Consider the following 15,528-nt stretch of genomic DNA (forward strand, 5'->3'; position numbering starts at 1 on the left):
TCACCATCCATAGCACTTTAATATAAGTCAAGGAAGGAAAGTGGAAAGGATACACGTTTGAGGCCAAAGATCAAGGAGGGACAGAAATATATAAATAAATATTAGGAAAAAAGTATTTAAATCTCCCAATACAAACATGGGAGTAACCAGACACATTCAGCTAGGAAGCCTCTTTGGGGAAGTCCAGCAAGTTAACAGTGGGTGCATACAGATGTATCATTAAAGCAGGAGCCACCACAGAATTTACCCTTGACTTCAGCCACACTTTAAATGAGAGGTGGGCAGCCTTCGACCTCGCATGATCTACTTTCGTTTTTACTAGAACCTCAAGATGCACCAACCAGAGCCAAGTGTGAGAGTGAACATAGAATTAAGAATTAAGTGCACTTCTCAGCACATACCCAATCAAGACATGGTGATTATTGTAAGAGAACTGAGCTCACAAGCCTTTCACACTAAAATCCAGTCCTGGTTTTCCAAAGGTTTTCCTTTCTGTAGCCTAATCTACCAGGGTGGGTGGTAAAGGGAACTATTGCAACTTATCTAGAGCTCCACCAGTAGATCCTGAGATACATTCTGCCCGCTTCTAATATAAAATGATGGATGCACATATCAATGATTAAAACACAGATTCAGTCATCAGTCTTGCACCTCCTCCTGCCATGTCTTGGGCAGGTTGTTGACCTGTTAAAAAATTATTTATTAAAACTTAATACACATTTGTGATTTTAAGTGTTCCTGGTCACTTTTGAAGTTGCAAAACTGCTCCGGACAGGGGAGGAATGGATTGGTAATGTCACTGGTATCAGCCAGTCAGTGCTGTGTGCAGACACCTTATGATACAAAACTGCAGAATTGTCGCGCCCGCCCCCCCCCCCGCCCCCAGGTTGATCTGGAAAGAAAATAAGTTTGTTTGAACAGAATGTGACAAACATACTTTCCAAAAGGCACCACTCCTCAAATAGTGTTATATCTGAACACACCCAATGGCACACAATCAGCATACACTGTGAGTGGAGGAAGGAAATTACATTGTGCTTTTCAACTACAGCATGGCTTTTAATAAAGTTATTAAGCTTTACAGACACTTTGCAGCATTAGGCGACTAAAGCTTGTGATAAGAGAAGAATCTACAGCTCAGAAAGGCGTACCAAAGGCAAATACAAATAGCACCAGCACTTGGGCTCAACCTTGCTTATCCCACAGGGGTCAACAGATCAGGCCTCTCCAACCTGGTGGTCTCCAAATGCTCTGGACTCCAGCAACCATATTGGCTGCAGCTGATGAAAGGGAAGAGCCCAGCAACATCTGGATGGTACCTGGGTTGGGGAAAACCGCAGTAGACTAAGGAGCAAGAAAGCCCAATAATGCATAGTAGAAAACAGAACATTTATGTAGGTGCTGTGTAATTACCAGCGCCAAATACCAGAGTATTTGCCCTACACAAACAGTAAGAAAGAGCACTCTATTGTAACATTTATGATATCAATTCCTTCTCCCCCATTATATAATCTGTGCAATCAATAAGGCTTGTGCTAATTACTTACACAAACATACAACTTGATTTACACGTGCATCTTTTTTGTACAGGTTCCCCACCCCCACCCCCACCCCATTCCATTATATTGTATTATATGAAGGAAAACTTCTAATTCAGCTTGGCTAAACTAGACACTAGATTTAACACCTTTTAACAAACATTACATAGATTTAAAATTTGTGGTGACTAAAAGGGGGGGGCAGACCACTGAAAAACTCTTTGGGGGTCGGGTAAAATAAGGGAGGGACTGATAGGGCTTGGAGGGTTCAGGTTCCTTGCTTCTTTCCCTGGAGACCGTTCTTGGGACTAGTTTTTAAGACAGCGTCCTACAGCATCACAGGCTATGGGTAGTTGTGCCTGGGCCCTGTCTTAAAGCAACATACTTGGTGCATTTCAGATTGCAGTCATTACCCATAGCACCTGTTAGCTCCTGCTTTTCAACACAAGGAAGGCAGGCATCAAGTGGAAGATTGCATCTGCGTCTTCACACTGGAATATCCAATTTGCAAAATAAAAAATGTTTGGGGGCAAATTTTATTATTTCCTCGCCCCTCCCAACAAAGCAACACCCCCTGCCAAACAACAGACTTTTTGTCACTAAACCGTGTGCTTTAATAAAACCCAAGAAAGAGCACTGATCAGATCAGCAGTATTATTAGCCAGTCATGAATGGTCATCTTATAAAGAATGGGAGATTCTTCACCCAGATCATTGGCACTTCATATTCGCTTGAGAATCTTAATGCCAGTGTATACAATCAGTAGACTTGAGTGGCAAAGCTGTACCTGGGCTGAACCATATCAGGCAGTGGATAGGGAGTGAGGGTTGGATGTTATTGCACAAAAAAACAAATTCCTACACACACAGAAGAGACATGTCAGAAGAGTTTACTCTTCTCAATTATGTGCTGCTTTTGAATGTACAGGAAGACATTTAATGTATTCAAACAGGCAACCCTTCATCTGTAGCCTGGAGTGGTATAAACTGGGTCTGGGTGGGTCAGGCATAATAGGAAATCAAAAACACAGCTAGGCTGGAACTTTCCTTGAACACTTTAGCTTTTCACAAGATGATTTTTGATGGAGGCAGGGTGGGGAATGTATTAAAACTTGCAATCACCCCTTGGTTTTGAAGTGGTACCATCTAGGAAGGACTGACCCCCTTTTCTCCCCATGCCCCACCCCACATGTTTGAATTGGCTTTCTTCCCTAAGACTCGACTTACAGTGGTACCTCAGGTTACATACGCTTCAGGTTACAGAATCCGCTAACCCAGAAATAGTACCTCAGGTTAAGAACTTTGCTTTAGGATGAGAACAGAAATTGTGCTCCGGTGGCACAGCGGCAACGGGAGGCCCCATTAGCTAAAGTGGTGCTTCAGATTAAGAACAGTTTCAGGTTAAGAACGGACCTCCGGAATGAATTAAGTACTTAACCTGAGGTACCACTCTACGTGCATGCCTCCCAAAGTACATTTGCAATGCAAGTGAACATGAAAAGTTAGAGACACTTAAAGCAAAGGCTCAGACAGCTGAAATCTCTTCACCTTGGGCTGAGCCTTTGGCTGACAAGCTCCCGGAGACATTGTCAGAATCTAGTAGCTCAACAATGCTGTACGGGGAACAGTCTTCCAGGCCCATCTTGCTACACAGCCAGCCACAGAATCCTTTCTCCATATCCCTCACGGCATGCCACCAATCCCCAAAGGCCCACGAGATCTGTGTCACTGCTGTGTAGAGTCCCAAAGAGAAGGACACCACCATGATGATGATGGGGTAGAAGATAATTAGGAAAGGGCAGAAGGTGATCTTGTGCCAAAAGGTCCTCTCTTCATTGTAGACCAGGAAGACATTGTACCAAGCAATGGTGCCATAGTAAAAGGACACCACAAAGGACATGATGAAGATGACGGGGAGACAGGTGAGGCTCCAGAGAAGGACATGAGGGCCTTTAGAAAGCCCAACCTCACAAGCTTTTTTCCCTTCAGGGATGTCTGTTTTGGGAGGCTCTTTCGACCTGGCCAGTTCCTGCAGCTCCTTGTCAGTGAGTGTAACATGAATGTCCACCATCTGGCCTTTCTTCTTTCCTCTCGTGATGGTGCCAGTTAAAGTGACGTATCTGCTATCTAATGGCATGGCCCAAGAACCTAGGAAGAAAGAGAAACTAAATCAGTTCAAGACAGAAAACTAAAGCAGAATTGAATGGCATTTTCAGCAGTGTTGTAAGAGTATTTTGGAAAACTGCAAAGAATTAAAACTGTCTGAGGCGTTTCGGTTTGGTTTTACCAAAGCTTCTGACTTTACAAACACAACCCTAAAAGATGCAATATTGTTAGCTCTGCACACAGCATATAAACGGTACATAGGTTAATCTTTTAGGGTTGTGCAGGTTCAAGGAATCCTGTCTCGGCACAGGGGGAAACTAGGTAATTTGCTCCAGCTATTTCACACTTATTCGGCGAGATGCTCATTTCAGGAGCTCTCTCAACAACACATTTCAAGCAACTGAACCGTATAGCATGCCTTAAGGCAAAATAAAACAATGTGGGGGCAGTTGACAAATTGCTAACCAATTCTTTCTCTGCACTAAATCGTGACACAGTATAAAAAGCTGCCTTCAGCTTCTTAGGAAGGATGGGATAAACATTGAAATAGCACCTGCCTAGCAGGTAGAAGGCTCCAGGTTGAATCCCCAGCATCTTCAGGTAGGTCTGGGAGAGACCCCGACAAACTCTGGAAAGCCTCTGCTAGGCAATGTATACAATACTGAGTTAGATATAGACCAATGTTCCAACTCCATATAAGGCAGCTTCCTATGTTCCTATGCAGAATTCCTAACTGACCTGGGAAAACCAGCCATGTCCTGCACTGCCCTTATGTCTTTAATGAGCTAGTGTGGAGTAGTGCTTAGAAGTCAAACAAGGACTTTGGAGACCAGGGTTCAACTCTTCACTCAGCCATGAAGCTCAATGGGTGACCTTGGGCTAGTTACCACCCCTTAGCCTAACCTACCTTACAGGGATATTCTGAGGATTAAATGAGGAAAGGGAGAAAGAAATACATCCCCTTGTGAGGAAATCAGAAGCTATGCTTCCGTTTAAAATTATCTACTACATCCTAATACTAAACTGTGGCTCACTCAACTGTGGTTTCTTGAAATAGCCCAGCTTCTTAAATTATGATTTCAAGTTGGCTTGTTTCAACAAACCATAGTAGAGATCAACCATGGTTTTGTTAAATTTGGATGGCACAGCAAGGTTTCTTGTGGTTACCATTTGCTCACGTGCTGGTGAAATAGCAGATGGAAAAAACATGCTGGTTAAAGATCAGAAAGCTGAAGTAAGAATAAAATGACAGTTTTCATAATGGAGGGATGTAGACAGTGGGGAACCAGTACAATTTAGCATTTATAAATTATCAGGTGTGAGGGGAGAACCAAATTTGTGAATGACACAGACATATTCAGGATGATGAAATTTAAAGCAGATAGGGAAAAGGTCCAAGTTGATCTCTCAAAACCATGTGAATGGGCAAGAAAATGAGATTTTTTAAAAGTTATGCAAACAGAGACCAATAAAACAAAGTTTTTAAACTGTTTATGTCTATCCAGTCTAGAATGCGGCAGCTAGACTGGTGACTGGGAGCGGCCGCCGAGACCATATAACACCGGTCTTGAAAGACCTACATTGGCTCCCAGTACGTTTCCGAGCACAATTCAAAGTGTTGGTGCTGACCTTTAAAGCCCTAAATGGCCTCGGTCCAGTATATCTGAAGGAGCGTCTCCTCCCCCATCGTTCTGCCCGGACACTGAGGTCCAGCTCCGAGGGCCTTCTGGCGGTTCCCTCACTGCGAGAGGCCAAGTTGCAGGGAACCAGGCAGAGGGCCTTCTCGGTGGTGGCGCCCGCCCTGTGGAATGCCCTCCCATCGGATGTCAAGGCGATGGACAACTACCTGACATTCAGAAGACATCTGAAGGCAGCCCTGTTCAGGGAAGTTTTTAATATGTGACATTTTAGTGTATTTTTTATCTCTGTTGGAAGCCGCCCAGAGTGGCTGGGGAAACCCAGCCAGATGGGCGGGGTACAAATAATAAATTATTATTATTATTATTATTATCCAGAAAACTACAGTGGTGCCTCACAAGACGAAATTAATTTGTTCCGCAAGTTTTTTCTTCTTGCGAGTTTTTCGTCTTGCGAAGCACGGATTTCCATAGGAATGCATTGAAAATCAATTAATGCATTCCTATGGAGACCGCTTGCCAGGCTGGCGGTGCGGAGAAGGGCTTTTCTCCCCACCGCAAGCCTTCAGGACAGGTACGGGAACAGAGGGGAAGGCGCGCAGCGCTTCTCCTCTGTTCCCGGGGCTTGCGGTGGGAGGAGGGTTTTTCCTCCCCACGCCAACATTCAGAACAGCATTCTGAAAGTTGGCGGTGGGAAGGAAAACCCTCCTCCCACCGCAAGTCTTCAGGACAGCCATCCGAAGGCTGGCGGCGGGAGGAGGTCTCTCCGCCCCACCGCCAGCCTTCGGAGGAGGTCCGAGGACAGTGGCGAAGACGCGCTGCGCTTCCCCACTGTCCCGGAGATTTCCCTATGGGCTTTCGTCTTGCGAAGGAAGCCCATAGGGAAATTCATTTTGCGAAGCACCTCCAAAATGGAAAACCCTTTTGTCTAGCGGGTTTTCCGTCTTGCGAGGCGTTCGTCTTGTGGGGCACCACTGTATGTATTAGGCTTGTTGTGAACAGTTTGCTGAAAACTGTCAACTCAGTATGCAGTGGCAGTGAAAACGGCAGAATTATTAGGAAAGGGATTTAAAACATTAAGTAGCACAATGTCTTACACCAGGGATGAGGAACCCATGATCCTCTAGATATTGTTGGACTACAACTCCCATCAGCCTCAGCCAGTATGGCTAATTGTCTGGCACAAACAGAGTTGTAGTCCAACAACTGAAGAACAACTGAAGAACCACAGCTTCCCCATTCCTGCGCTATATACAGTATATGGAATACTAGTACTAGTATCACAGAGGATTTCTATTAATGGTAAAGATATAGGTAAAGGTACAGAAAAGAACCATCAAAGCAGTTGATAGACTTGGGGCTCCTCTATGAGGAGAACCAGGTTTTTTAAATTTATTTTTGTTTAGAAAAAAGATCACTAATGGGAGACATTTAAGGTTTATAAACAGTCCTCGGGGAGTGGGACTGTAAATTCTGAGTCACTTTGCTCCAGGGAGGTCTGTGAATTCTCAGTCACTTTGCTAATTTAGTTATTTGTAATCCAATTAACATAATATACTCCAGCTATCTGCTCTTTTATGCTTATTTTGTATTTTGTATTTGTGCTCTGAATTTTTATACCTGATGAAGAATGTGTAGTTCAAAAGCAAACAGCCATAAATTTAAATATATGATATTTACTCACAGGTAAGGCCCCCTGTGTTCCATAGGATTATCTCCCATGCTAGTGTGCCTAAGGCTGAATGTTAGTCCAAAAGTAATAATTAATAAATCACACCCACACACAATAATGTGGCATTGAGTGTGTCATTAACAAGGGTTTTAGGTGCACACAACGCTACATATGATCAGGCTGAAAACTTCCTGGTTTTATTTTCCCCATATTTCTCATCAAATAATGATACACCTCTACATTGTCACAACTAAGAATTACGTTTTTCCAGACACCAAAAGCAGGAAAAACCTCTGGATTTATTGCACAAATGTTGGAGACACCAGAGGCCAAGAAATAACTCATCATTTGAGAACTGCTTCTGTTAGGGCAAGAATAAATGGAGAAAGTTTAGTGAATGTGCGGGATTAATGATTGTTTGGCTATTTCACCCAAATGGCAGAGGACCAGGGATAGAATCTGTGGTGGTGAGAATGGTGTGGATGTATCTCCTTAAAAAGATGGGAAGCAGAGTTAATGGACAGCTTGAAAAGCTGGGACTAGAGTGTAGTGTAGGAGTAGCAGTTGAGAATGTTGGACTAGGACCAGGGAGACTGGGGTTCAAAGCCTCATGCAGCCATCAAGCTTACTGGGCCGGTCACTGTCTTTCAGCCTACCCCACAGGGTTGTTATGAGGATTAAAAAGGGAAGGGAGGAGCTCCTTGGAAGAAAGGTAAGAAAAAAATGTAACTTTTTTTTTTATAGCTCAATGGCTATTTTGAATATGCTTGAAAGCCAAGACTCAATTTATTTATTTTTGAGACTTTGCTTTAATTGCTCCAGGAACCCTGAAAGCTCAACAGACCTGTGAGTGGGAACCTTCTTCTCTGAGAATACCATACACTGGGACAAACACAGGAGGGTGAGGTTGGGGTCTTAGAAACTAACCTAATGACATTGGATCGAATGGGTTCAGCTCAACAGTTAACATCACCCAGTGGGAGTGGCTCCTTTGACTCTATTAGACCCGTTCCAGTCTAAATGGAGATTGTTGCTCTATGAAAAATTGAAGGGCCTGGGGCTTTCCCCACAAGAACTTATAGCCTCAGGTTTTGAAAAGGCTAAAAGGATGGTGAGCCAGCGAATAGGAGATGTAGAGCTTCAGGACCATATGAGCAAGATAGATAAATATCCAGCTATCCAAGATTATGGAAAAGGGTTCAATCTAACACCATATTTGCTGGATTTACAAATCGCAAAATACAGGCGGGCGTTTACCCTTACCAGATTTGATGTACTGCCATCTGCCTTACTAAAGGGCAGATACGTGGGCAAACCCTATGCTGAACGAGTCTGCCCATGTGGTCTGAAAGAGGTGGAAACGGCTTCACACGTGTTGCTACACTGCGACCTCTATGGGGATATCAGGTCACTGTTTATTTCCCCTATCGTTCAGAAATTTCCAGGTCGATCTGAATCTCAGCGGCTGAAAATCCTACTAGGAGATAAAAACCCAGAAGTAACACTGAAAGTGGCCAAATTTTCTGCGGCTGCGATCAAGCGGAGGGCATTAGCTGTAAAAAAGTAAAAGACTTGACCCCTGGACAAGCCCACTCTTTTTTTAAGTCTATACATATATTGTAGCGCGTGTGTGCGTGTGTGTGTGTGTGTGTGTGTGTGTGTGTGCATATGTGTATTGCTTTTATGCATAATTTTTTTAATTGACACCATTACTCCCCTTGTAAACTACCGTTGTTCTTTGTTTTCTTTCTGGTCTACAACCGTAATAAATTAATTTCATTTCATTTTCACTTCAAGATGAAAACTCAGCAATATAAAGTGAAAACTTGCACACCTAGGATTTTCATGATTAACAAGGCAAGTCCAGAGGTAGCGACTATGCATTGCCAGAACTCTGCTCTCTACATGATCAACTGCTCTCAAGGCTGGCCACCTGGGTCATATGCTTCAGTATGAATGGACAGGGATCATGTTTAGACCTTGTTATTGAATAAAGAACCGACTGCAAGATATAGCTGTGTTTGGACTTTGACTACCCTCTGCAAGCTATTAAAAGGGTAGCTGATCATCCACTAAAACTCAGCAGCTAATGGGTCGAAGGCACAAACTGCGTGTAACACTTCCCATTGTGAAAGAAGCCACAGAAGCCCCTTTCCTCGCACTCTGATAAGGCAGCAAAGCGTGCCTGATGAATCACAGACCACTTGGTCTCGGGCATTTACCATCGGCAGAGTGTCCCAAGAACTTGGAACCTTCCTCTGAGCTTCTCTCGCCCCCATCCTCCTCCACCTGTTCTTCATCCACCTTGTTCTCGTTCCCCGATCGGTAGACAATGATCGATTCTGGGCGGGACTCCTTCTTCCTCTTCTTCCGTCTCTCGGTGGTGGCTTCTCCATCAAAGGTCACTGCAGTAGCTACAGCCCTGCGCAAGGAGTTGCAGTGAGGGCTCTGTGCCCCACCCTTACCCTCCCTTAAGGCAGGCTCCTCCGCCACCCCACTGCTACTTTGGAGGCTCTCGCTGGGCATCTTGGTGAGGGAGACAAAAGAAGTCAGTTTCTTCGGTACCTATGAGCTGTCAACACTGATATGTAGGAGTCGGTGCTCCACCTAACAGCAGCAACCATTTCACGGCACAGAACGAACACATTCCACGCCTAACCCTAAAAATGGGAGAAAAGGGAAGTAGCAATCAGTGTACATATAAATCCAATCCATTTATTAAAAGAGGAGTGAGGAGGCTGTGGTCATGCAGATGTTGATGGCTTATAACTATCTCAAATGGATGCGGCTGATGGGAGCTGAAGTTCAGCAACATCTGGGGTACCACAGATTCTGCATCCCTGTATCAATCTGGAAGCAGCATCTTAACTCTCAGAAGAAATTCTGAAACATTCCTGTTTATTTTATATGCACCCCTTTCTGAAGATATGAATCAGTGTCATACAAATGAATGAGAATTAAAGCACAGCAACAGATGGGAAGGAAAGAAGAAGAATGAGAATATTGATAGTATTGATAAAGACTGCAGAGCCAGCAGTTGGTTAGCAGGGAGTAGCTGACTTGTTACTAACAGCCCAGAGCAGGCATGTCCAAAGTACGTTTCGGGGGCCTAATCCCAATTTTGGGGTAAACTTCAATCCTAAAAAAAGCTCAACAACTTCAATAGGCTCTCATACATGTTCACTTCATCAAATCTGGCCCTCTTTCAAAAAGGTTTGGGCACTCCTGGCCTAGAGGGTGTTTGCTGGGAAAACACAAAGAACTTTTAGAGGCAGTGAAATCAACTGTTATTGTGCATAATTTTGCTGCTGTGCCTTCAGGGATTCCTGCTGAAGCTGTTGAGCTTTTAGAAGTTTTTGCCATTTGATAACAGGGCTTTTTATTGTACAAAGTAAAGGGAGATGTGGATAGCTTTAGTCAACACCGAAGGCTATACAGTATTGCAATGTTCTTAGGCTGGCAGGGCAGAAGCTAATTAGCATTTCTTATTTACAAGAAAGACAAATTATAATCATGTTTGAACAAACACAGTGAACACGTTACAGTGGATATGCTGTTGCTGCCCATAATATCATTAGGGCACTTTTCATTTAGAAAGTAGCAATTAAGTTATTCTGCAGATGAATGATCATGACTTAAACCAAGATCTCAATTTACCACCAATTAAGGTTCAGCAACTGGGGAAATATCCTCAGAAATAGATACACTACCCAAAGAGACATTATAATTGTTATTAATTTTCATTTATGAATTTCTTCTCATGAAGCATCACAAAACAATTTCACAATACAATAAAAACACATATTACATGCATAAATCACAGAATCACACAGTTGGGAGGGACCCCAAGGGTCATCTAGTCCAACCCCCTGCAATGCAGGAATCTCAGTTAAAGCATCCCTGGCAGAGGGCCATCCAACCTCTACTTAAAAACCTCCAAGAAAGCAGATACTATCGCATATTCATAAACACATTTTCAAATCCAATACACGTACCAACCGAGATAAAAATATTGAAAGCTTGTTGAAAGAGGAAAACTCTTTAACAGGCTCTGAAAAAAGATGGCTGGTGTGGATTGGGATTGAGTAGTAGGGTAGGTGCCATGATGTTAAAGCTCACTTTGTGTTGAATGGATGTCCCTGATAAGACAGTATCTTCAGGGTACTCTTAGTGAATGCAGTGAATATACAGTATTTAGGTATCCTGGTCTCAAGCAGATTAGGGGTTCCACACAAGTACCAGCACCTTCATCTTAGCCTAGTGGCTAATTGCTTGCCAGTGTAATTCTTTCCACACCAGCATAATACAATGGTGAAATTCTATCCCAGTGATATTAGTCTCATTATATTTATATCTCCCCAAACTAGCAGGCTACCAATAATGGCTCAAATGCCAAGGAAGGTCTTGAGGAAGACTCAAAACAAATTTATGGATCACCACAGGAAGGTGTTTACTAAATTCAGGCAAAGGACTCAAAATCAGTGATAACTCTCAACTTCCAAATAATAGAGCCAGTTTCTTAAGAGTCAGAACTTGAGCTGGGCCAAATCACTGTGTCTTAAAGTCTCATCTATCCCAGAGGGTTGTTGTGAAGCTGAAACACCACTCGAGAGTTGTGTTGAGTTACAAATTGTCTGTTGCTGGGCGAAATCAAGAGGAATATAAATCAAGAAGAATATATAATATTAATTTAAATATATAAATATATATCAAGAAGAATATATGCCAGTGTGGTGTAATGGTTAGAGTGTTGGACTAGGACCTGGGAGAGCAGGGTTCGGATCTCCACACAGCAATGAAGCTCACTGGGTGACCTTGGGCTAGTCACCATCTCTTAACCTAATCTACCTCACAGGGTTGTTCTGAAGATGAAATGGAGAAAAGAACCATGTACACAACCTTGAGATCCTTAGAAGATAAAGGTGGTATATAAAGGCAATAAATAAATAAATAGAAGTAATAAATCATTGATGGATAACAGTTTGTTGCGTTCATATTCTCTTTTAAGAAGGCCTGAATTTGTAGGAACTTATAAAGGTTGCAGACTTATTTGCAGTTCAGTCTTATGCAGTTAGGTTGTGGCCCATCCCATTACACAAATTTAGGTACAGTCATACCTTGTGTTGCATTGGGTTCATGTTGCGTCTTTTCAGTTTGTAAACACGGCAAACCCAGAAGTGTATACTTCCAGGATTCGCCCCGCACATATGCCCAGAAGCACTCTTGTACTGTAAGCCCCTCAGAAAGATTTCTCCACACCTCCAATTTGTGGACTCTGTGTCAGGTGTGGGTCTGTGTGTGCTCTGTGAGCTCCATTTAAGTGATTTGCGGTGGCAGCCCCGAGGAGCAACATAGCTACATGTGTGTGAAGAAAGGTGGGTGCGCTATTTTGTGCTGATACCCATGACACTTTTATCAATATATGAGTACAGGCACTTCATTTTATTTTATTTTGTCAAAAGAGCACTGTTTATGTCCATTGCCCTACTCTGGATTTACACCTGGAGCAGAACTGAGCTCAAAGGATCATGGGCTCTTCTTTCAGATCTCCCTTATCTTCCAGGACTGGCTCAAAAACATACCTTGGCAGTGGTGGAGGAAGGGGCTGTGATAGGGGTGGTCTGCCCCAGGTCTCACTACTGAGGGGGGTGACAAAATGCTGGGCGGCACTCACCGCAGGGCCTGCAGTGTGCCCATGCCACACATCCCTCCTGGAAGAGACGCAGTGGTTTGGGCGTGCACAGGCTCCGTGCTGCCCAAACGGTCTGCCCACTGCCTCCCCCTCAGCTGTAGGGTGGCTGGGTGGGAGGAGGCAGGCAGACAGACTCCTTGGAGGCCCCGCAGAGCGTTCTGCCCTGGCTGGCCCCACCCCCACAGGTGGCTGGGCCCGCCCCTGGGCGCTGCCCCAGGTGCCTGATCAGCTTGCCCCACCGCTGTACCTTGGTGAAGGAACTGAAAGGTTGCTCATGGTTTGACAACAAGAAGAATTCCTAGGGCAGTGGTGTGAATGTCAGCTTCTTCCAACTCTGCAATTCTATGATTCTATGTTTGTATCCAGTAACTGAGAAGGATATTATTGTTGCTTCTTACAGTGGTGCTCTGGCTACTTAAAATATCTCTACGTCAAATCTGCCTAAGTTCCACTAGCTGACGCATTAAGGTAAAGGTAAAGGGACCCCTATCCATTAGGTCCAGTAGTGGCCGACTCTGGGGTTGCAGCGCTCATCTCACTTTATTGGCTGAGGGGGCCGGCGTACAGCTTCCGGGTCATGTGGCCAGCATGACTAAGCCGCTTCTGGTGAACCAGAGCAGCGCACGGAAATGCCATTTACCTTCCTACCTATTTATCTCCTTACACTTTGACGTGCTTTCGAACTGCTAGGTGGGCAGGAGCTGGGACTGAGCAACGGGCGCTCAACCCATCGCGGGGATTCAAACCGCCAACCTTCTGATCGGCAAGTCCTAGGCTCTGTGGTTTAACCCACAGCGCCACCCGCATCCCCGGTTGATGCATTAGCCGTATCTATATTCTCAATAGCTGGTGGTTAACATACTGAATACCACTGCCCAGATTTTATATAGCTTTTAAAGGCGTTTTCCAGAAACACACTGTTTCAGAACAAAGGGTTATTTCAAACCACAAACTTCAGGCTAGTGGGATCTGCTTAATTTTTACCAGAAATCTGAGATTCACTAACAAATGTCAGGTGCAAAAGTCATGCACTTAAATAATTATAAGGCCAGGAATTGGGAGTTTTCTCAGCACCAGTCTGGAATGAACTCAGTATCCTTCTACACAAAAATCCACATGGAACAGACTTTTGAAAACTATCATCCAAGTTACAGAAGAACTGCTGGTAGAAAAACAGATTTGGGCAAGATGTCAGAAGCATCACAGTTAAAAGCTTCAAGTCCAGAAGGGAACCATAATTTGCTGCCAATTTCCTCTTACAAAGTGATCTAACCGAAGTAAATCCCATTTAATTGACACCAATTGGCTTGGGAAGGAACTTCACAGGCCAGGTGCAGGAGGGCGGGCATTCATAGCTCAGATTTCATTAATAATAATAACTCAAATGCACAAACTCTTTTGACGTGTGTGCCAGATTCTGCCACAAGCACGCTTGCTTGCAAGGGGTGTGTACGTGTGGCTCTCTGTCCTCTTCTTTGTAATGTAACAAATGATTTAGTTGCCCCTATCCAGTATATATTGAGGAATCCGCTCTCGGGGAACTCACTTCCTATATGCCAGGTATGCCCTCAGATGGGATTTCTGCAACAACCCCACATAATCCAAGGATCCCTCTGCAGTTCTGGAATAGTGAGCTCTCTTTAAAAATAGAACATCGGTCAGGAGCACCGTGGAAAAGGAATTTCACCAGAATGAGATCTTTCGACAAGCATTCCCTGCAGGGAGCCGGCACTCCTCGCGTGACAGTGCGCACCACAGCCGCCCCATTTACCGAAGTGCTTGGGAGGGTGGGGGCAGGCGCGACATCTGGCTTGCGCTTTAAGTGGAAAGAGATGAGGATGCACGATCGCTTAGGGCCGACCAGTCAATCAAACCCTCGCGCTTACCTGCTCCTGCGAGATCAACGAGGCCTGCAAGAGGGGTGGGAAACGGTCTCTGCCGGGCTCCCCACCTTGGGATCATAGCATGGAAGGGGCGCCATGGAGCCTCTGGTCCTTCGCCTTCCCCACGGGCAACTGGGTGGGGTAGGATGTGTCACCGCCTCTTCTCCCACCACCCTTTACCCTGGCAAGGTGAACGCAGCCAGGCAAGGAGGAGCTCTCCTCCTCTCCCCTCGCCCCAGTGGCCCGTCTGCCCAGGAGATGGAGAGAGGCGCGGGGGGCGCCGGGCAGGTCCGCTTCAGCGACGAACGGCTGGGTCGCCGTCGGGATCCCTCCGCTTGAAGCTGCTCATCGCCGCAGTCAACGGGTCTCGGCATAGCTCGGTTGCAGCAGGCGCGACGGCTGGGGCGCTGCTGCTGCTGCTGCTCCCTCTTTTCCCGACGGGTGAAGCCATCAACCCTCAGGCTGCGGCGCTGGGTGGGAGAGGCTCAGGATCCCATCTCTCCCACCCACCCTTCCTCTTACTGCATGCGCGCAGAGAAGCAAGCCACGGTTCCCTCTCTGCGCGTCGAGGAAGAACCGGAGGAGAGGGGCAATCGCCCCCTCCCACCCTCCGTTCTTCCCTCAAGCTAAATGCAGGCAGCAGGGAAGGGGGCAGGCCTTTTGTGTTGCGAGGTAAAAAGTGGGGGGGGGGGAGAGAAAGAAGGCCGCCGCCCCTTGCGACCCTCCTTCCTTTTCTGGCACGCATGTAATAGGAGAAAGCGCGCTCCTCTTGGCAGCCCACTGGGTTGCACTGCGATGAGGACGCCCCGCCCCGTCGGGGCTACAAAGCGGCACCAATAATAAAACAATTCTAATGCTAAGAATACTCTTGATGCTCCTGCAGCCAGCGCTTGCTTTGGTGGCTTAATTCAGGAGGAGGGGGAAAGGGGGCGGGGCGCTGGGTCACGTGGTGCTAATCCCTCCCCCCTCCCCCTCGAAGGCTGCTGGTGGCTTTGGAGACC

The 15,528-nt window shown here is 45.4% G+C and overlaps 2 protein-coding genes across 4 annotated transcripts; one reads left to right on the forward strand and one right to left on the reverse strand.

The window, feature by feature from the left end:
• Positions 1-14,668, reverse strand: TMEM169 (transmembrane protein 169). Of its 3 annotated transcripts, none has more exons than XR_014154075.1 (4): positions 14,531-14,668; positions 9,175-9,612; positions 2,993-3,685; positions 1-2,754 (listed from the first exon to the last, which is right to left on the reverse strand). XR_014154075.1 is itself a non-coding variant. In XM_081853336.1 (3 exons), the coding sequence occupies exons 2-3, from the start codon at positions 9,476-9,478 to the stop codon at positions 3,063-3,065; spliced, it is 927 nt and encodes a 308-aa protein (XP_081709462.1). In that variant the 5' UTR covers positions 9,479-9,612; positions 14,531-14,668; the 3' UTR covers positions 2,940-3,062. The 3 variants fall into 3 exon arrangements, 1 of the variants encoding a protein (XP_081709462.1); XR_014154076.1 differs by having other exon boundaries at positions 1-2,748; positions 2,976-3,685; XM_081853336.1 differs by lacking the exon at positions 1-2,754 and having other exon boundaries at positions 2,940-3,685.
• A 5-nt stretch (positions 14,669-14,673) lies between these two features.
• Positions 14,674-15,447, forward strand: LOC309336973 (uncharacterized protein; the record flags this gene model as incomplete). Its single annotated transcript, XM_081853535.1, has 1 exon — positions 14,674-15,447. One exon carries the CDS (start codon positions 14,674-14,676, stop codon positions 15,274-15,276), a length of 603 nt encoding a protein of 200 aa, XP_081709661.1. The 3' UTR covers positions 15,277-15,447.
• Positions 15,448-15,528: the final 81 nt, after the last annotated feature.

Source organism: Podarcis erhardii, assembly GCF_964252035.2.
Source record: "Podarcis erhardii genome assembly, chromosome: 1".
Lineage (NCBI taxonomy): Eukaryota > Metazoa > Chordata > Lepidosauria > Squamata > Lacertidae > Podarcis > Podarcis erhardii.